This window comes from Patella vulgata, chromosome 2, assembly GCF_932274485.2.
Source record: "Patella vulgata chromosome 2, xgPatVulg1.2, whole genome shotgun sequence".
In the NCBI taxonomy this organism is placed as follows: Eukaryota; Metazoa; Mollusca; class Gastropoda; family Patellidae; genus Patella; species Patella vulgata.
The window spans coordinates 24,393,217-24,415,311 of record NC_065880.2 but is presented as its reverse complement, the minus strand read 5'-3'; the positions used below and the strand labels follow the sequence as shown (position 1 = coordinate 24,415,311).

Below are 22,095 nucleotides of genomic sequence, written 5' to 3'. Positions count from 1 at the left end.
TAGTTAAAAGCAGAGTTGTTATGTTCCAAAGTCTTAACCAATGAATTAAAAGCATAGTTGTTATGTTCCAAAGTCTTAACCAATGAAATTATTTATCACTACTTAGCCTTAGCAGAAAATTCTAATCATCAAACTTAGTCAAGATATTGATATATAATGAATCTATACTCTGAGTTTCAACCAATTAGAACCAAAGTTATCGTTATCAATTAAATTGTTTATCTCTGCTTAGCCTAAGCAGAAAATGCTCATCTTCGAACTCCTTCAAGGCAATCACCTAATAAACACCCAAATTAAGTTTGTACACTCTAGTTCAATTAGAAGGAGGGTTATTGTGACCCAAAAAGTGTGACGGACAGACACATTTTAATAGTACCCTACTTTCCTCAAAAGGCAGGGGACAACTAGAAAAAATTAAGTTCTAGATGCAGATATTATATCAGGAAATAAATATAAAAATTACCTCTATCCTGTAAAAATGACATTGGGTGATTTGATTTAATTTCAATATTACAGGTTTACATCGAATCAAATAACACTGGTATAAAAAAAGGTGCAGAATCATGTGTGAAACATCAGAACACCATTAACATATAAAATGCTTTTGGGACGGAAAAACAAAACCGTGGACATATGTAAATAATAGAACATGATTTGTTGGTATTTCAAGAGTAAATAAGCTGACATTCTGTTTTATGACCCATACTGGTTAAAAATATCTTTAACCTACAGGCTTTCCCCACATCATTAGGTACACTGCGTATTTACATAATGTACAATTCAATAACAATGATAAAGAGAGCAAGGTTTTGTCAAATATCACATCTAAAGTACTGAAAATGTTATGAAAATATTGTTATGAAGATAGTGGTATTTCTGATATTTACTATGGAGAAAATATTTGAATGACAGCCAAAATTCAACAGACATGTAGGACCTACTACAGGATGGGCTTTAAGTTCATAAAGTTTTAACTAATAAAATCTAAATTGAATTCTATAATTGAAATTACTTTTCAGAAGATGCTGTTCTTGGCAAGAACATATAATTTATCTATTGGAAAATTGAAAATAACATTAGAAATATCATTAGGATTAAATCAGACTGGTAAAATCTTTTAAAGTGCATACTGAATGATTTTTAAATTTGGCAGAATCTATTTATAGCAAAATAGTTGAAGGTTTCAAATTAAGTGTGCATTCCAAAGCTTATTAACCATTACTATGGTGAAGTGGTTTATCTGATTAGTTTTCTTCCTATGTGTTCAGTCTTTACATTTCACCTACAGATAAAGTAGGATACATGTGGAAACAGATTTTCTCAAGGAACACCACCTTTATATCCAGTAAATAATGGCCCATAAGTACTATCAAGAGTGGCAATGATTGATAAGCTGAAAATGCTTGTTATCATTGCTTTGAGAATATAAATTAAATGGATTCAGTGTCAAGTAGGTTCCCCTCTAGTGCAATGTCAGTGTTTTGTCTTACAGGTGTCTGTGTGTTTGTCTCATGGTCTTCCAATTTGCATCTGTTCACTGTTGTGTTTTGGTTCTGCTATTAATAATTTTGTTTTCCTTACCGTTTTTGTCAATGAATTCACAAGTTTTCTTTACAATTATAGGTACACGACATCCTTCTGATGCTCTTTTAACCAACTCATCCAGAGATACACAAAAAGTTCGGTTTGCTGTGTTTCCAATCAATTTCCTCTTAGTACCAGGACTAATTAATCGTTTTACTCTGTCCATATGGGAGGTGACATTTGATCCTTTATCAGTGCTCTAAAAATAGACAAAAAATAGAATACATGAAAGTAAATTAGACTCAAAGAATACTACCAATTACCCTGTTACTAAAAATACAGTGAGTGGATTAAAGAATTCAATTTTCTTGATTGAAATTCTGATCAGTCTATCCTAGTAAATTCCTGGTTCAGATAATTATTGATTATTTTATCTTTTCATAAATATACCTGACCATACATTGAAATTCAATCAAATATAATTATATAAAGACCATAATTGTTTACATGGACTAAAAGCTTTTATGAAAGATATCAATATCACATTAAATACAAAATTGATCCCTGAGTTTTATTCATTTATTTCTAATTGCCTGGATGCTTCTTGAATTAATTTGTGCATTTCAGTTAAGATTTATAAACATTTGTTTTCGTTCATGCAGGGTGTTGAAGAGTGTGGGAAAGGCGTTCACAAACATTCGAGCAGTCTATCTAATCCTCTGAACACTCTTTGAACATTTGGGGTTAAATTCAAACAAGAATATTCAAGACTAATATTCCAATCAATAATACCAAACATCTCACTCCTAAATAATACATAATAAAATAATACAAATATTTAACAGATACTGTTACTATAATACAAATATTTAACAGATATCGTTACTATAAAAATACAAATAATCAACACATATTATTCCTAATAAAACAAAGTAATTTTTAAATTATTGAGAATTATTGAAATGAAACATAAATAATTGTCCAAACAACAAGATCCTATTACACACATATAAATAGCAATCTGTTTAACATATAATCTGTTGATCTTCACACTACATGTATGTCAGTGAATATAAGATATTCCTGCTGTAATTGCATGAATGCGCTTTGTGCGTCATCTACTTTAAAATCCATTATGTACTTCAAAAACCAGGTAGTAGAATTACATGTAACACTCTGTTACACAGGTATGCCAACTCTTGTATTGATAAATAATGAAAGCATCTGCTTCTGTGACATTAACCTAAATTCACTTATCAACAATTGATCATCAACTTTCATGTTGTACGATAAAAAGACAAAACAATTCTTTTTTCCGAAAACCATTCTGTATTTGTAAGTATGAAACAAATATATCCATGACAAAATAAAATCTTATTTCAATCTTTCTTAAAATATAAAATATAAATAATATACCTTTAAAATTCGCATTATATCCAAATAGAAAAAAACAAATGTCTGTTATTTAAAAAAGACAATAATCCAGAAAATCACAAGAAATATCTGTCAGCAATAATCTCCTCTCTAGTCATTGTTTTTCACTTTCAATTTCATTAATTTCTCACAGACAAGCCAAATTTGGACTTAAACAAGGAGCTCCACATGTAATAATGAATCACTTCTGTGGACATGGGTAAATTACTGAGGTATGGCTCTGCACTTCATTTCATGAAACACTAGTGTCACCAGACATAACCCACACTAGGAAATGAAAAATTTCTGACAGGAGTTATTTAATATCATGTCAATACATGTTGTATGTAGAATAGTCTCTGTACTGTATAGTGATATCTAGCCAATACACCCACCCATTAATCTAGTTAAAAGGCATGTGTGGATAAGACATACTAGAAGTAGTTGCCTTTACTAAAACAAAAGAAATAATAGTCACTCCTTTCTTTTTCAATTGGTATATTCATCATAATGTTTAAAGAATTCATTTCTCAAGGGAATCTATTTGTCTGTCTTTCAAATTTTAAATCAAAAGTCCAATTGAGTTATGTATTTAAAAACAAATATTCTCCATGCATAAATTTAAAGGTAGATTAAATAAATTCTCAATTAAGTATTTTGGCTATTTGTCAAATAAAACAAATTCTAATACGCAGTTTCAAAATCATTTCCTGGTTCTGCAGAGCGATAGACAATTATCAAGGTAAAGCTATTTGTCTTACCTGGACTGGCAATATGTTACAATGGCTATTAAGAAACAACAATACTAAGCATCCTCATAGAAGCTAGAAGACTCTGTACAGTCAAATCGTAAACAAAATTTAAGTTCATGTACCTGTACTAGCGGAGTGTTTAAACTTGGTACAAATTGACATTTTTCACTCTTAAAACAACATGATTTGTGTATTCAGGATAAACAGTCACTATCCTTTTAGACAACTGTCCACATGTTTTGATGTCCGTTATACTCTGAATCATAATTTACGTCTTCAGGTAAAAAGACTGCTTGGAGGTAACATCCACGTACATTTTTTTTCAATGCGTTAAAGGAGCTGTTTTAGAAATATATTTTTATGAATAAAACTTGTATTTTCATGAAATGTTTATCCTAGTTTCATTCAAACTATATGAAACTCTAGAATACTTCTTTAAGGGATACAAATGGACCTGTTTCACTTGTGATTACACAGGTTTATCCAGCTAGATGTAGTGTCTGGATAACCAATTCCAAAAGGTTGGTCTAGTGAGATGGTCCAGTTTATCAGATTACACGATTATCTATCAGGACTGGGAGTTACGTAACTCGGTTCAGCAATTTTGATGAATGTTTTCAGACAGCTCAATATTTGAAGTCAACATTTTCTGAAACCTTTTCTTTATATTTTGGCATTTAATTCCTTTAATTTGACCCTCTTGTGGAATTTGGGACTGCTACACAGTATCCACACCATTTCATTAAGTTGGGGATGTTTAATTCGCAATTGTCATTCAAAAATATGTTGCGATAAAAAACTGGTGACGATTTTCATGACATCTATACTACAAAAAGATTTTATTACAAGGAATAAATGTCAAGACATAACCTTCCTCATACAGAATGCTTTTATCCTCACCAAGAAAATAGATATAATACCATACTCAAAATTACCATACACTCTACCAAATTATTAAATTGTAGCAATGACCAGCTTAATTTTTGACACAAGTGTTTGTTGATTATTGTATACAATCTCATTTCAAATAACGCAAAAAACAAAGACTATTTTTTTTACCAACATATCCAGCCCTCCAACAGATCTAGGTCTCCAAATTATCTTTTTGAAAACAGATCCAGAACTCGAATACTTCTTTAAAACAAATTTATCCAGTGCTTATAAAGGAAATTTAAGTTATTAATACTGGCGATTGATTTCAACAATTAGGCCACAGCCGCCACATATATAATTCTTATCAACAAGAATAATTGATCCATAGCATGCATAACAATCAAATCAAAGCATTATAGGTACATATTCATGATTCATAATATATGTTAACTGAACATGTAGGTCTAAAGGTTGACCTAATTCTATTAAAGTATAAGACCAGTGTATTGATTACTTTCCACTAAATCTAGTAATCTCTATCAATAAATAATGCCTAATCCTATTGTAAATAGATTATATACATGTATAGGAGTAATAACCTTATCAATAGATTACACCTTGTTTAATTAATTATAATTATTTATAAAGTAAGCTTACAGAATGGATAAAGACTATAATTTACTCAAGAATTAGAAACAATGCTAAGATGTAATATGTTATAATGACTAGAGGTACAACCAACACTTTCGCTTTAAAAATACTTCTTACAGAACGGACCAAGAGTACAGTACAATTTATTCTAGAATTAGAAACAATGTTAAGATGTAATATTATGTTATTATAATTACTAGTGGTAAAACCAACACTTTCACTTTAAAAATACTTCTTATAGAACAAATAAAGACAACAATTTACTAACAAAATATTTCTCAAGAAACAATGCTTAATTTTCCTTTCCAGGATGTAATATGTCATAATGACTAATGCTGAGTAATGGATGGCATAACCCACACTTTCTGTTTCATCAGCTAAAAATACTTCCAAACAAAATTGTTCCCAAAAATAAAACATGCTATTTTTCTATGAGGCCATAGAGCAGCTGTCCAGGCAAAATGTCCCTCACTGCTCACTGCATGGCGTATGCCCTCTTCATTAGCCCACTCGATGCAGAAAAGTAGGATGTTAAACCCCCATTTTATTTCATTTACACACAATCGGATTGCCAAGTCCATTAATTATTAAGAATAACTGAGTCAATAATCCATATTTTATGATTAACATGCCACGTAAATAACCATGTCATGCTAGAATTAATCTCTTAACACCTCAACATCAAATAAAAAGCAGATAAAGTTGCATTGTTAAAAATTTGAACATTTTTTGATTATGTATTGCACAATATACTATGGGAGGGTATTGTGTCATTCATATCACTAACCCAATCACTCTTGTCACATATACTTTCAGGTATTTTAAAGTCAAAACAGATAAAAGTAAACCCTAACACGTGTCATAAATGTGTGTGAAAGAATGACAAGTATTCTTGTTTTTTCTAAAGGAATTTTAAACAGGAAACACAACAATTTTTCAGTCCAATTAAAAATTATATCCATCTGAAAGTATGATATCAATTTCATAGTTCAATTAAATACATGTTGCTTTGTGTAGAACAAGGTCATAGTTTGACCATCTAAACTTATTCTCTGAAAGTATGATATCATATTTGAAATGGTCACACCAAGTCAAATTATAGACTCAAATTGATCTAAAAGTATGTTATCATATTTGCAATGATCACAAAAATGAAACTTTATAGACTCAAATTATTTGTACAATAAGTACATTTATACTACACAATGGCAGTTATGGTAAAATTTATACACGTAAATGACCCCCAAAACTTTCCTTGAAAATATTTTGGCTACATGAATTCATATTTCTTTCATTCACTTGGTAAAACTAAAGTTCTTAAATGTCCTTTTTTTTTCTAAATTTAGAAACATTTGAGATGTAAAATTGTAAAATTAAAATGTGTACTCAGAATTAGCTGGTAATCAAGGTCACTATGAAATGACTATAACAAATAAGTAGGATACGTATGTTCAAGGGTAAATATAAAATGTAACAATTTAATACGATATTACTCCTAATCCTCGTTTGCTTAAAGGCTCAATACCACTCTTCTTGTAACTGAATAATATGTCCCAATCTTTATTCTGGTCAACAAATTGTACTATTTTGCAATATTCCAATTAATTGATGATACAAATTTCATCTTAACACACCTAATTTAAAAAATTGGAAAAATTCAACTAAATGATTTGAAAAGCCTGACGTAAAGCTTTTCAAATGTGACTTGGATTTAAAAATATTTTTGAACCCTTTGAACAAGTAAAATAGGATTTAATGGATAATATACACAACAGGTAGGACACTAACACATCTAGTACTTAGAATAAGGCTATTTTTTATTTTCTGGAGCTGTCAAGCCAGCAAGAGTGTTATTATCCCTTTAAGCCTAGTTCACAACCCGCCGTACATGTTTTGACACGCATGGGTCGTACGGTTTGGTACCTCGCAGACCAGCCACTAGAAATCAGGTGAAAATTTTTATGTGCGGGACCAAAAGTCTCTACGGCCAGTCAGTGATCCTCTATGGTGTCGGAACACCCACAAGTGACGTGCAAGTCCATGCACGGGTTTACTAAAATTCCCCCGTAGACAACTCATAGTAGCACCTATGGCGGGTTGTGAACTAGCCTTTTAAACAAATCTCTCACATATATGTTTATTCAGTATGTGATTTGAACTGGGGTGGGGTTTAAAATCTGGTCTTAATACCAATTCTGTCATTGTGAGACTTTAGGATAAATTTTATTTCAATGGTTACTTGTGCAATGTGCGGGGGGAGAATTTTGGTTGTATGCAACGTTTTCGCCTTCTCTTATCTAAATTCAAATTAAGTTTTCTGTCTTATCATTCAAATTATCAAAAATTATTGAAAATCAATAGACTTCTTTTGAACATAACCAATGTGCATAAATCTTAAGTCAACTGTATGATAACTTTAGCCATTAGAGAGTTCATACGATTTTTCAGGGGCCATAATCCAGGAAGTTACAGTCCAATATGTGCAAATATTGAAAGGAACCAAGATCTTTGGGATATAAACATACATTTTAAGTTTCATCAAAAACCTTGGTATTACATACTTTTACACTATTTGCGTACAAGGAGCAGCCATTTTGTCGGGCAGATTCAGTCTGATTTTCACAAAATTCAAACTCAACCATCATTAGGGTGTGACAGTAATATATTTTCACAAAATTCAAAATCAACCCCACATAAGGTCATGTAACGGTGATATACTTGAACGGTTTTTAAAATCGGATAAAAATTGTGACCTCGAGAGGGATAACCTAAATACATGATTTTTCGTACAATCAGTGGCCATAATCCTGAAAGTTATGGCCGAAATGCTTGAATTTTGAAAAAAAGTGAGATCTTTGGGTTATAAAATAGAGTGTCCACGAACAAAATGTGAACGGAAGGACGGGGGCGAAGACAATATAAACACTGTGTATAAATTTCAAATCAATTGGATGATAATAACAATATAAGACAACCCTGGAATATATGTTCACAACAAAAAACTAAGTCCAAAACTAGAGTATAAAATCTTTTATGCAAATGTATTAGGTCCTACTTTCAATTATGTTTCATTTTTAGTGTGGGTTACATGATTTATAAACCTCAACAAACATTTCAAATTAAATATATTAAATTTGCATTCTATCCCAACTTTATTTTTTTCAGAATATGTAAAGTAGATATATATATCTTTAATCTTACTCATTCATTGATAGTGTATTTGTTTTTATATGGAAAACACAAGATTACCTGCTAAAAGCTCCAAACTCCTAAACTATTGCTTTAATTAGCTATAAGCAGGGGGTTGTCATGTACAAGGCAGGTTATGGTTACTATTTTTAGAACAAATGATATCACTTCTAAGCTATATGCTAAAATTATCTGAACACATTTTACAGGCGTATATGTAGCATCGCTTGGATTTTAAACTGACAACCCCACGAAACATTTGGGTATAAACTTGTTTGAATACTTCAGTAGTGTTTTTGGTTATACAAACATGTAATTTGCCCATTATAAAGATTTCCGGATAGACCATTTGTATAATTTGGTACAATAACGAACATAACATATGGAGAACAGTTGCAATAAACATCAAACTTTGTCCTTGAAACGAAACCAAATTTATGTGTGTATATGTCGTACAAATAAATAATATGGTACATTTACTTCTGTCACACTTCATGCCCGAATCTTACAATAACAAATTTGTTGCGCCATTCTGTTCTTAATCAACCCAATCATCAGCAAAATAGATTGCCAGGCAACTAATCATAGGCTCACAGATGCTAAGTTGGTTAGGCCCACAGATGCTAACTAATCCATCACTAATTTGAACAATGCATATCAATTTCAAGCAGATCGTTTATAAGATTTTGCAAATTGAACAAGGGCCATAAGTAATTTGAATATGGGTGCGCAAAAACAAATCTATGAAGAAAAAAAATGGATAACTTTCTACAAGGGCCATAAGTAATTTGAATATGGGTGGGTGTACAAAAACAAATCTATGAAGAATAAAAATTGTTAACTTTCTACAACATTAATAAATTCTAGTGCACATGTTTGTATATTTAACCTTGAAAAATTATCTCTAATAAAAACTGAAAGATATGTAAAACATAAGTACAAAGGGGTTTGTTATATAGGTTAATGATAAAAAGTACTGAATCAAGTATACACAGAGCTTCATACAACAACAGTTATAAAGATTTACAGTTTCTTTGAACCTCCCATTCTTATTATTTACTGTAAACAAAACTTATAGGAGATTGGAAGAGTTTCAAACTGTGTATAATGTTCAAATTCCCAGACCTTTTGCAAGTAATTATCATTTATCTATAAAACACCAGAATGTCATGGTAGGAATGTAATATACAACATGTTTTATGTCTGCTTCTAATTTTATCACCTTGTGATAATCTTAGTGAATTCTTGTTGCAAGATTATTGTGCCCTTGGAACAGAAAACAAATGGAAAAGAAACTTATGTCTCCTAGCCATGGCTTATAAAATTAAAGCTCCAACACTGGTTAGTATCTTGGAATAATAATGTTTAAAGTCAATCGGATGCTAACTTTGGTATCTAGCGCGTACACAATATTTTTCAAAGTGATCAAGAGCCATAACACTAACAACAATTATCCAAAGTCAATGATAAAAAAACACTGTGTATAAATTTGAAGTCAATCAGATATTAACTTTAGCCTGTAGAGCATCGAAAATCAATTCTGGACAAAGGACCGATGGCTGGGCAGGGGTGACAACAACATACAACCACATTTCAATGTCATAACCATGCGTTTCACGTCGGCTGTATATGCCAGTTGGGAACGAGGGCTATGGAAAATGACCATAACTAGATCTGACCCATCGGTCATTTTGCACGCCGAAAAAAATAGCCTTTTTTTCAAAACCCAATTTTCAAACATGGCTACCATCGACCTCCACTATGTAACTATGAAATTGTTGGCCAGTACAGAATAATGCGCACGTATAGAAGCAGCATAATCTCATGAGTGGTGTTGTAGAGTTGTATACATAGTCGTCAACAGATTATACTGAGTGTTGTGTTGATAATTAATGATGAGTGTCTGGCATTAGAACGATAAATGTTAATTGATATGTGGGAATCTTATCAATGGCGTGAAGTGGTCCATTCTTAGTCAATCACTGTTCGAACACCCACGTATTGTCCACGCGCCATAAGAATTTTCTAGAACAAAGGCGTTCACTGCTATTACAGTCACGCACGATGTATACGAGATTATTATGATCTTCAAAGAAAGGGCAATTAATATGAAATACTGCTCTTCGAATCCAACCAACTGTCATATTAAATAAAAACAGCATAGAAATTATGGAAATCCTTAAAAACCTACGTGTTGGGAGAAAAATGCATGATAATTTTTTTATAGCGGTATTACAGCCTTGTGGGAATTGTAGAAATAAAATCTAGGTCCATAAAACCAACAAATGTGAGATATATGCCATGAATAATTATATATTTATCTTCTTTTCGAAGTTATTGTATTACAACTCAAAATTATCCAGGTCAGTGTGTTTTCTATAGAGCACGTGCTAATATGTGTGAGCTACTGGAATGGTTTTTCTACGGCCAATTCAGCTATTTATTCAAGTAGCCAAAAGGGAATATTTCATTAATAAATAATTATCATAAGCCTTACTAATATTTCATTTTTAAGTCCAATGTATAAATTTTTGTGGACACCATGCTGACAAAGTGGTATAGGCATGTGAATTCACAATACTCTACCATGAATAAAAAACATGAAATATGAATTTATTTTTCAAAGTTTTCGTGCGTTATCAATAATGACCGGCAGTGAAAATATTTGAAGTGGAAGCCCTGGTCATAACTGACTTTCAGCCATTTTGTATTTAATTCTTCATCCCTGATGAAGTTAGTATTATTATGGACGAAACGTTGGATAAAACGATGATTTTTTTATATTGTATTATTGTACCGGTATATATCAATTTATTTCAATATTAAATGCATCATTTTGACTCGTCAAATTTGATCCCATCAAACCGTCTGTAATTGGTTTGTGTTACCTTTTTCAGAATACTTTCTGACACTGATACATGTTTGGGTGCACATCTGTTTTTCAAGCTGTGCTTATTTAAAGAGCACATCAAGTGACTGAACTAAATTTTAAGTACTTATCCTTATAGTAGTTACTATATACACTTTATGGCAAGTTCACACCAATTTAATTAAAATTATTCGACATATTACCGTTCAAGTATCACTATCAGGCACCCGAAAACACTTTTCAATATTTCAATAACAGCCTTAATCCAGTTGATTGGCCGGTAACATCATATGGACCAACATACACTATTCTGATCTTATCACTATCCAATTAACATACTGACATAATCATTACCTCATTATAATTATCTACATGTAAGCATAAAGGAGCGGTCACTTTGTCCGGCAGTTTTGGTCCGATTTTTATGAAATTCGAACCCAACCTTCATTGTGGTGTAACAGTGATATATTTAAATGGTTTTAAAAATATAATACAAATTATGACTTCTAGCAGGTCCACAATCAGGGGCCATAATCCACAAAGTTACGTTCCGATATGATTATCTAAAGGAACTGAGATCCTTGTGATATAAACATAAATTTAAAGTTCCATCGATATCGGATCAAAATTGTGACTTCTAGAGGGTCCACAATCTTGGTATTACATACTTTTACACTATTTGTGTACAAGGAACGGCAGTTTCAGTTCTATTTTCATGAAATTCAAACTGAACCGACATTGTGCAGTATGTTTTAAACCATTTAAATATTTGTTGATTTGAATGTCATATTGAAAGTTGAAAAATGTTTTATTTCTCTCTATATATAAAATAGGCTGGGGGGTTTTCCACCAAATTAAATTATATATTGGTTGTAGAATGAAAATAGTGTGTGCCCTCCAAACAATACTATATTTCACATATATATACTGTGTAAGGTTTTTTACTATCAGACCATTAAATGTGACAAAAGATTGGGTTGACTGTTTTGACTCCATTTTGTAAAAAAACACCCTAATATTTACTGTACTAAGAGGCTAAACTAAACCACTTTGAAAACTTCATGCAAAATAAATGGTTGATTTAATTATATCAGATACAGTAGTTCAGGATGATACACTGTCATGTCAGTGTCCATTTCACAAGCTGCAGTTGTGGACAGGACAAACTAGTATAGAAATATCCAGTGTTTGTCTTGTGTGACTGGTACACAAGAGACTTCCATTTTAAATTAGCATTACCTGCTAAAATGTTATGTAGACTCCAAGATCCACACACTTCCCTATAGACGTACAGACAGAAACTTCTGAAATACCACCAACTTCTATGAAACTTTAAACTGAATCATTACAGAGTAAAGAATTGAATGCAGGTTTCGGAAGACAGTTCAACTACAACATCAATCAAGTGACTTTTAAAGAGATTTGGCTCCTTTGAGGTATTTCTTCCTAAAGATCCAATAAAATAGAAAGGGAAGCTAATCATTCACAGCTCAGGGAATTTGGGGAACCATTTCGTTCTACCTTGTTGGTTTTTGCACCATTCCTGCACAACGGCTCTTAAAGATGTGTTGCTAGGCAACGAAACATACGCCCAAAGCAGCTAAGTCATCCGGGCAGTCAACAAGTGTTGTCGCATAATTTTGTCAGTAATGAGAACATTTACACATGAAAATCTAATTACAAGTAATAACCCATGAAGTAATTATCAGAAAACATTAGAATTTATTTTGATTGTTTGTCTCATGACCATAAACAATTTATATTAACTTTAGCCTCTAGAGTGTCCAAAAGATTTTTTGAAGTGATCAAGGGCCTTAACTCTGGCATATATTATCGGAAATCGTTGAAAAGATTAGGATTCTGTGTCTCATGACCTTAACCACTGTATCATAAGTTAAAATTCAATCGGATATTAACTTTAGTCTCAATGGCTTCTACAAGATTTTTCAAAGAGATCAAGGGCTATAACTGTAGCAGCAATTATCGAAATAGTTGAAAATCAATAGGATTCTTCGTATCTTGACCTTAAACAGTGCGTATTAATTTAAAGTCAATCTGATATTAACTTTACCCTTTAGAGTGTCCACAAGATATTTCAAAGCGATCAATGGCCATAACTCTAGCAGTAATTATCATTGAAAATCAATAGGCTTATGCATCTCATAACCTAAAACACTGTGTATAAATTTAACGTCAATCGGATATTAACTTTAGCCTCTAGAGCGTAAACAAGATATTTCAAAAAGATCAGGGGCCATAACTCTGGTAGTAACTATCGAAAATCGTTGAAAATCCACAAGCAATTGCGAACGCCAGACCACCGGACGGGGGCAACGACAATATACAACAACATTTCAATGTGGGCGTATAAAAAGGAAAATCTCTTTAAAAAATAACACTAATCTGAGGCTAAGTATTATGCTTAAATAAAGCCTATCATCTTCTTAGTACAAGGGATCCATATTTCTGTGTAGAAAGTTGAAAAAAACCCACACTATTTCTGCTAAAACCCAAGAAATTATTTCATCTTCACTTCACTCATGTCATATTGTTATGGTGGAAATGGAAATGAAATGAAATGAAATGGGGTTTAATGTCCTACTACAACTGGGCTAATGAAGATGGGATATGGTGGAAATAGTCTTCTGATCTTAGAGAACAGAAATGAAATGAAATGAGGCTTAACATCCGTCTGTTCTGCTCTGACAGGTCTACAGAACAGGCAAATAAAACTCTAACTAAATGGAGTTGATAATTGAGAATATTAAAGAGATAACATTTGTTTCTTGTCTTTACTATTTACCAAAAAGTAAAAAGAGGTTTTAGACAATACTAAGCCGCAGCTGAGTGTTATCTTTGAAAGAGATCTGACAACTTTTTCAATGGAAATTATTGGAAATAGATTTAAACTAGCTTAAAAATAATTCTGTACCTCTGTGTAACACCAATTACAATTTATCAACATGCACACAATAAATGTTTGATAAGAAGAGAGAAATGCTAATTAGCTTGATATGCTGACAAGAAACAACCAGATTTGATTTAAGAGATATCATTTTATTATTTAATCAGTTATTGCCCACAGCAAGCATTTCACTCCATTCAAACCTTTCCTTAATATGCTATAGAAATGATGAATTTAATGATAGACTAAATTGGTATTTCGTGCACATGCATAATTTTAAAGAATAATCCATAGAATTCGCTGTGAATACATGTAATGTATTCGCATGATTATGATCTATAATATACTTAAAAGCTTTCAAAAATCATATTAGTAACTAACTAAATAGTTTCTCAATAGTCATTAATTCAACAAAATAACTTCTATTAAAGCTATATTCCCCTGATAAAAATATATCTTAATAGGGTTGACGCCAGTTGCTGCGAGTTGCAGAAAATTAAACATGTGCAAGTGATTGCAACTAGTTACTTTGAGTTGTAAAAGGCACACAGGTCAACCTCTTTCAGTTGCATTCAGTTGCTCCCAATTGCTGAAAGCCAGTTACTTTCAATTGTAAGGTCGACACAAGCCTCTCTTTAATCTTTATAGCAAAGGCACAACAAATCGCAGAGTTTACATATATCTAAGTAATGTCTACTGTTTTAATATAAAGCCTGTTATTATGTAATTAAACACATCTGAGAATTAAACCAGCGGCTGCCAGGCAGGATACGCCCACATTTTACAACATGTGATTAGAGAACAAGCTAAAAAAAAAACAAACGCGATTTTTTGTACAATCAGGGGCAAAAATCCAGAAAGTTATGGCCTGAAATGTGCAAATATTAAGTGAGTAATGGTGATATATTCACACGTTTTTTTAAATCGGATAAAAATTGTGACCTCTACAGGCACCACAAGCTAAAAACCGTGATTTTTTGTTCAATCAAGGGCCATAATTCAGGAAGTTACGATCCGATATGCGCAAATATCGACAGGAACCAATATCTTTGGGTTATAAACATGTATATCAAGTTTCATCGAAATCAGATCAAAATTGTGACCTCTAGAGGGTCCACAACCATTTTGTCCAGCAGTTTTGGCCCGATTTTCATGAAATTCGAAGTCAACAAACATTACGATGTAACGGTGATATATTCGAACGTTTTTTTAAATCGAATAATAATTGTGACCTCTAGAGGGACCACAAGCTAAAAACGCGATTTTTCATACAACCAGAGGCCATAATTCAGGAAGTTACGATCTGATATGTGCGAATATTGAAAGGAACCGAGATCTTTGGGTTATAAACTTGCATTTTAAGTTTCATCAAAATCGGATCAAAATTGTGACCTCTAGAGGGTCCACAACTTGCGTACTAGGGGCGGCCATTTTGTCTGGCAATTTTTGGTCCGATTTTCATGAAACTCAACCTCAGAAAAAATGACGTTGTAACTGTGATATATTCGAACGTTTTTTTTAAATCGGATAATAATTGTGACCTCTAGAGGGACGACAAGCTAAAAACGCGATTTTTCGTAAAATCAGGGGCCATAATTCGGCAATTTTGGTCCGATTTTCATGAAACTCAACCTCAGAAAAAATGACGTTGTAACTGTGATATATTCAAACGTTTTTTTTAAATCGGATAATAATTGTGACCTCTAGAGCGACCACAAGCTAAAAACGCGATTTTTCATAAAATCAGGGGCCATAATTCGGGAAGTTACAATTCGATATATGCACTAAAATAGAAAGGAACCAAGATATTTGGGTTATAAACATGCATTTCAAATTTCATCAAAATCAGATGACAATTGTGACCTCCAAAGGCTCCACAACCCTGATACGCAATATTTTGACACTATTTGCAAACGAGGGGCTGCCATTTTGTCCGTGAGTTTCGGTCTGATTTTTTCGAAATTCAAGCTCAACCATCCTTAGGGTGTAACGGTGATATATTCACACATTTTTTTTTAAATCGGATAAAAATTGTGACCTCTATGGGGTCCACAAGCTAAAAACACGATTTTTCGTACAATCAGGGGCCATTATTCAGGAAGTCATGGTCCGATATGCGCGAATATCAAAAGGAACCGAGATCTGTGGGTTATAAACATGCATTTCAAGTTTCATCAAAATCAGATGAAAATTGTGAATATCGAAAGGAACCGAGATCTGTGGGTTATAAACATACATTTCAAGTTTAAACCAAATCGGATAAAAATTGTGACCTCTACACAGTGTTCACAAGCTAAAAACGTGATTTTTCGTACAATCAGGGGCCATAATCCATGAAGTTACAGTCCAATACATGCCAATATCGAAAGGAACCGAGATCTTGGGGAGATAAACCTATATTTCAAGTTTCGTTGAAATCGGATAAGAATTGTGACCTGTAGAGTGTTCACAAACAATTGTGGACGGACGGGGGGATGACAATATACGTCCACATGAAAATCTGGGCGTATAAAAAACCTTCATTAAGATTGGCCTGGTCTGTACATATTATTATTAATATATTTGTCTAAATGGCAATGTGAAATCATTAGTTGTATGGCCTTAAACTATAATTTAATTCTAATAACAACAGATTAGGAAAAAGGTCTAACATACCGTGGAAATATAGCTTTAAACTTTAAATGATGCACCCAATCTATCAACTAAGTTCCATGCATTAAGTAAATAAGACCCATGATATTGTTGGAGTATAACTGTTAACTTTAAATGCACCCAATCTATCAACTAAATAAGATGTAATATATTGTGGGACTATATCAACTAATTTTCATGCAGTAAGTATTATATGTCTGGAATTGGTTGACAACAAACATAACATTAACAACACTAACCTTATATATTGATACAATCAGTAATTCTGGAAGACAATATTCAACCAACATTAATATTTCAATAAAACAGGGAACATTAGAGGTCAGTTACAAAATGCAGTTACTATTAACCAGTTTCAATAATAAACCACATTGTTTTATAAACATACAATGTCAGACATCCGGTTTCAAAAAAAGAATCAGAAACTGAATGACATCAAATAATATTTTTTCTAGAACACGGAACAAGACAAGCCTATGAAATTTAAAAATAGATACTTCTAACAAAAATAAATTTAGTTTACAAGTTTTCTATCTGTTTTATTTACATTGAAGTTAGGGATGGTCATTAAACTTGCATGTCAAAGTGCACCGTAACATTTTACTCTTCACTCACAGTTACACTGCCAGTTAGAAAACATGATAATTTTCTATATTGCACAATTTATTAGCAAAAACAACCCAGGATATCACATCACACTGTAGCGGAAAAATGGTAAATACACCATGCAGTGTGCTATCAATGAAATTTTGCCTGTACAGCAAATTCAAACTGCCGAAGGATCATTTATGTGGACGACAATCTATGAGACAACCAGTGGGTTTTCGTTGCACGGTTTCCATCCTGCCTAGTTATTGAGCCAGGACCAATTACAGAGCTACTGAGATTCTCTGAAAAGAGGTACTGGCTTTGTCACAATAACCCTTGCCCCTTACTTTTTTTTTTTTAAAGTTATTTTTAGAGCCGGCAATAGAATTGGTAAATTCATAATGTACCAATCTTTTGTGACCATCAATTCAATGATGCATCCGAAAAGTTTGGTTTTAAACACTGCATCATTTACAGACGATATAACCAAGTCAGCACCACCTAAGTGTTTTGATAATCCTCTTTCTAATTTGATTGAATCTATGTCTGGAGATAATATGGTTGATATTTTGGTTTTGATTTCTAAATTAAAGGTGAAATAATCAATTTGAGTAAGCTTATATTTTGGTGTGGACTAGCTGTGAACGGAGTGAACGATTATTTTAAATAAATATATTTGACGTTCAGCAATTTGCAAGGCAACTAAAACTAATAGTTAAATTAGACTTTGAAAAAATTCATTCTGTTGCCAGGATATCAGAAAAATGTATACCAAATGTGACGAAAGTGATTAGTACGCATAATTAGGTGATTAGAGTGGACAGTGAAAAATATGTCTGCTTTTGTTTCTGTTCTATTTATAATAAATCAATACAATTATCTCTCAAAGTAAACAAGAAGATTCCGTCATTAATATCTCAAGCCCTTAGTTGGACATGTTTCAGAAGATACAGCGGTAGAAAATCTCTGTATTATTGTTATCAACAACCAATACTAATAGTATACATTATACGATGTATGTAGTAAATATTATCTGGCAAAGCAATTATGCTACCTGGTTATACTTATATAGTCACATACTGGACATCAACTTAGTTCAATTACAAACTACAATTATTACACTATTAACGTCTAAAAAGACTGAAAAACAGTTCTAAGTTCTATTCTGTTCTAGATGTATGAATGAAACACGTTAAAAAAACAAAATTTTATAGATTTTTATATATTGGACATCTTGTATGTGCTTTGGAATAACTGCCTACAAAAATAAAGTATTATAATACATGTAGATTGATGTGTGTACAAAGTTTCAAAACAATATATTGAACGGTTTGGGGGATATGCTCCATACTAATAATTGTATACCAAAAATTAATTTCCATTGAAACATGAAAATTATCAAAATTGAGCAACAGACAGGAAACAAAACCAGGACAGACCAACAGACAGAGCCCAGTTCACTACCCCTCTCTTTAACTTCAACCGGCATGGTATAAGTATAATTAAAGAGAATACTATTCAATAAATCACTTCATTAGACTTGTCTCTTCCTATGACATAAAATACATAAAACTTGGCAGATCAATACAACAAGTACAACATAACAATGATGAGTCTTACTACACGGTTACAAAATGATAATCCATTTTATCTATAATTATTTTAAGCTTTTCTCTTCTTATTCACTATGGTGATGAGTCGACGGCGACTGATCTCTTGCTGAGAATATCCCAGGTATGAATCCCAGAGTCGACTGAGGAACATATTAGGATTTTTCCCCTTATTAAAGGTGCATTTGGTGCAAAAGCTGCCTATTGCAGGTCGTTCTTTGGCCTCAAATGTTATATAAATTATCAATTAAGACATTTATTCATATGACAAGCTCATAATCAACCTCTCTAAATGACTAAGAACTGTGTAAACTTCAACAGAGTTCATACACATTTAGCAAAAAACAAATCATTCAAATAATCATACAATTTACCTGAACTATTTCCATTGAAAGTTTACAGGGCCCTTATTCACGAAAACTTAAACTAAGTTAAAACCAAAATTTTAAGAAATACTGCAACTTCATTGGATATATGCAAATTGATTTTACTGGTCAACCAATCGAATTGCAGTATTTCTTAAAATTTCAATTGTATCTTAGTTTAAGTTTTCGTGAATAAGGGCCCTGTTTATATTGAAAAATTGGATTCCTAGCTGGACTATATTACAGTGTTCTGTTTTTAATATGTTGTTCCGTTCTGTTTTGTTTTTGATATGTTATTCTGTTTTTAATGTTCTTCTATTTTGTTTTTAATATGTTCTGTTAAGTTTTTTATATGTTGTTCTGTTTTCTTGAACAGTATTGCTGGATATTTCCTATTAGACCCTACTGAATTTATGATAATATAAAATCTAATTGAGTAATTTAGACATATTTTTATAAGGATTGTAGTCCTACTTGTCAATGAAATATTGGTTTATTGATAAAAAGGCAGTTAAGAATCTACAGACTGAAGAACACAAGCTATGTAAATGCCTGCAATTACATCTTGAAGCCTATAATATTTTGTTTAAAAAACCATTCTAGCTGGAGGATATAGACAGACATCAGCATAATTTGACATTTCATTTCTTTCAACAACATGGGTAAAAAAATTACTGTGAATGATTTATTGTTATTAGAATGATATCTATATTTAGAAATATAGATTGGAGAATAATTGGCATAAAAAACTGATTACCTAGGCTATTTTCAACATGATAATAAAATTCATTGAATTTTGAAGAAAAAACTTAAAGCCTTGATGTGCCAGATGGCCAATAATTGTTTTCCTTATTTAAACTTTACAAAAATATGGACTTAAAGGTTTTCTTTAGATAGTAATGTAAAGCAATAAAACAAAACACATAAACTAAAAGCCATCTCATGCTCAATATTTCTTGAAAGAATTGAAAAAAAAGTGTTGGCTAATAATCTTAAAGAAAAGCAAGGTGCTGACCTGAAATTAATAGAAATTAAAGTAGCTAAGTCTCTAACTCAATATCATCCAAAATCTTCAACATTCAAAACACGATTTATTTGTCAAATTAAATCAACATTCATGTTGTGATCTTATCAGGAAAAGACGGGCTTTTGATATCCAATATTTAAGACAAAATAAACATTTTACTATTGGTACATGAATCGTGTACAATAATGCGCTTTAGCCCCAGTTGTATCAAGAGACTCGAGGGACAAGGCTAGACACATTGCACCAATTCAAACGGCGTATGTAGACTGGAATAACAAGACTGCTGGCTTATTTCGCCGAACATAACTGATTTGAAATTGGAGTAAAAACGGAAACCATTGAATGTAAATCAGTTTATATACATTCATATTACAGTATTATATGCGTTGCGACCCACTTTTGTCAATTTCTAGGTCCCAAATGTTAGCGATTTAGCTCCTTTAATGTAAACTTTAGATGTCTTTAACTTAATGATTGACCAATATAATCATTTTTGGACCAGTATTCATTTTAGCAAGACTGCTTTCTTATGTGTACGGTTAGAAAGTCTATATTAGCTTTAGTCTGGAAATGGTGCCTTCAATTATTCTTTCATAATAAGGTGTCCCAGTAACAGTAGGATTTTATATGTAGCTTCGCCACACCTTCCAATTCAATAGAATGTAATTAATTTTACAACAATCACTTTTGGACTCTTCAAAAAATATAAAACAAAATAACTAAAACCACCACAAATATATGGGATACAATTACACAAATGTTGTGCTACATATATATGTAACAGTCAGTGATTGCATTTCATATAAATTCTTTATTGTGCTCAATCGCTAAATGCACTCAAGGATTACAAACAGGGCTTGGGCCATTACATTGCCAATATAATTAATTACAATTTACATTACCATTACTTTTTAAATTTAATCCTTACAATTATTTTCTCATTTTAAGCAATGCAATTCATTATCATTACCCACACTGAAACTAATTGATTACCATTATCCATTACTTTATGACTATATAAATAAAAAAACATTTTTCACAGACATTAAAAAGACAAACTTATTTTTCTGCCATGAAGTTTAGCGCCTACAAAATCAAATGCAAAATAATCCTTGATTCACTATACATGTAGATATTTCTGTATGAATTCTTATTTCTATAAATTATAACATCACAGCAAATGCAAATTTTCAATGAGGGGCAGTGGTGACAAAACCTGTTGTTTTAACTGTATGATTTTAAAAAATGAATCGAAAGTATAGTTAATTTACAACATTTTCTTTTAAATAATTTTATAAAATTCTTAAACAATCAGTATGGCTCTAAAACATGAACAAATCACTTGTTTAAAGTCATGTTGTTTGGTAATTAATCAATCCAAATAGTTTATCTATTGTATAACTGTGAAATTATTCAACATGACTTTAAAACATGAACAATTCAATCAAACTTTCATGCCGTTTTGTAAGTTTTGTCTCATGAAACGGAAAATCATCACCCCTTCATTTAGTAAAATGATGATTTTCCATTTCACCAAAATGGAAATTCCGTTTGAAACATTGTGAATGTTTTTTTGCCGTTTCATGAGACAAAACTTACAAAACGACATGACTTAAAATAAGTGATTTGTTAGCTGTACATATCGGTATTGAAAAATAAAATTAATTTCTCTGAGTG

At 31.9% G+C, this 22,095-nt stretch overlaps 1 protein-coding gene across 11 annotated transcripts in view; it reads right to left on the bottom strand.

The window, feature by feature from the left end:
* Positions 1 to 22,095, bottom strand: part of LOC126810779 (protein FAM13B) — a 73,239-nt gene that overhangs the window by 26,830 nt on the left and 24,314 nt on the right. For 9 of the 11 annotated variants that reach the window (XM_050536035.1, XM_050536040.1, XM_050536043.1 and 6 more), the window contains exon 4: positions 1,582 to 1,783. In XM_050536035.1, coding sequence (XP_050391992.1) covers positions 1,582 to 1,783 — 202 coding nt within the window. Of the gene's footprint in view, positions 1 to 1,581; positions 1,784 to 2,940; positions 3,087 to 17,067; positions 17,094 to 22,095 lie in introns of those variants that run through there. The other 2 variants (XM_050536042.1, XM_050536039.2) reach the window with 2 other exon arrangements.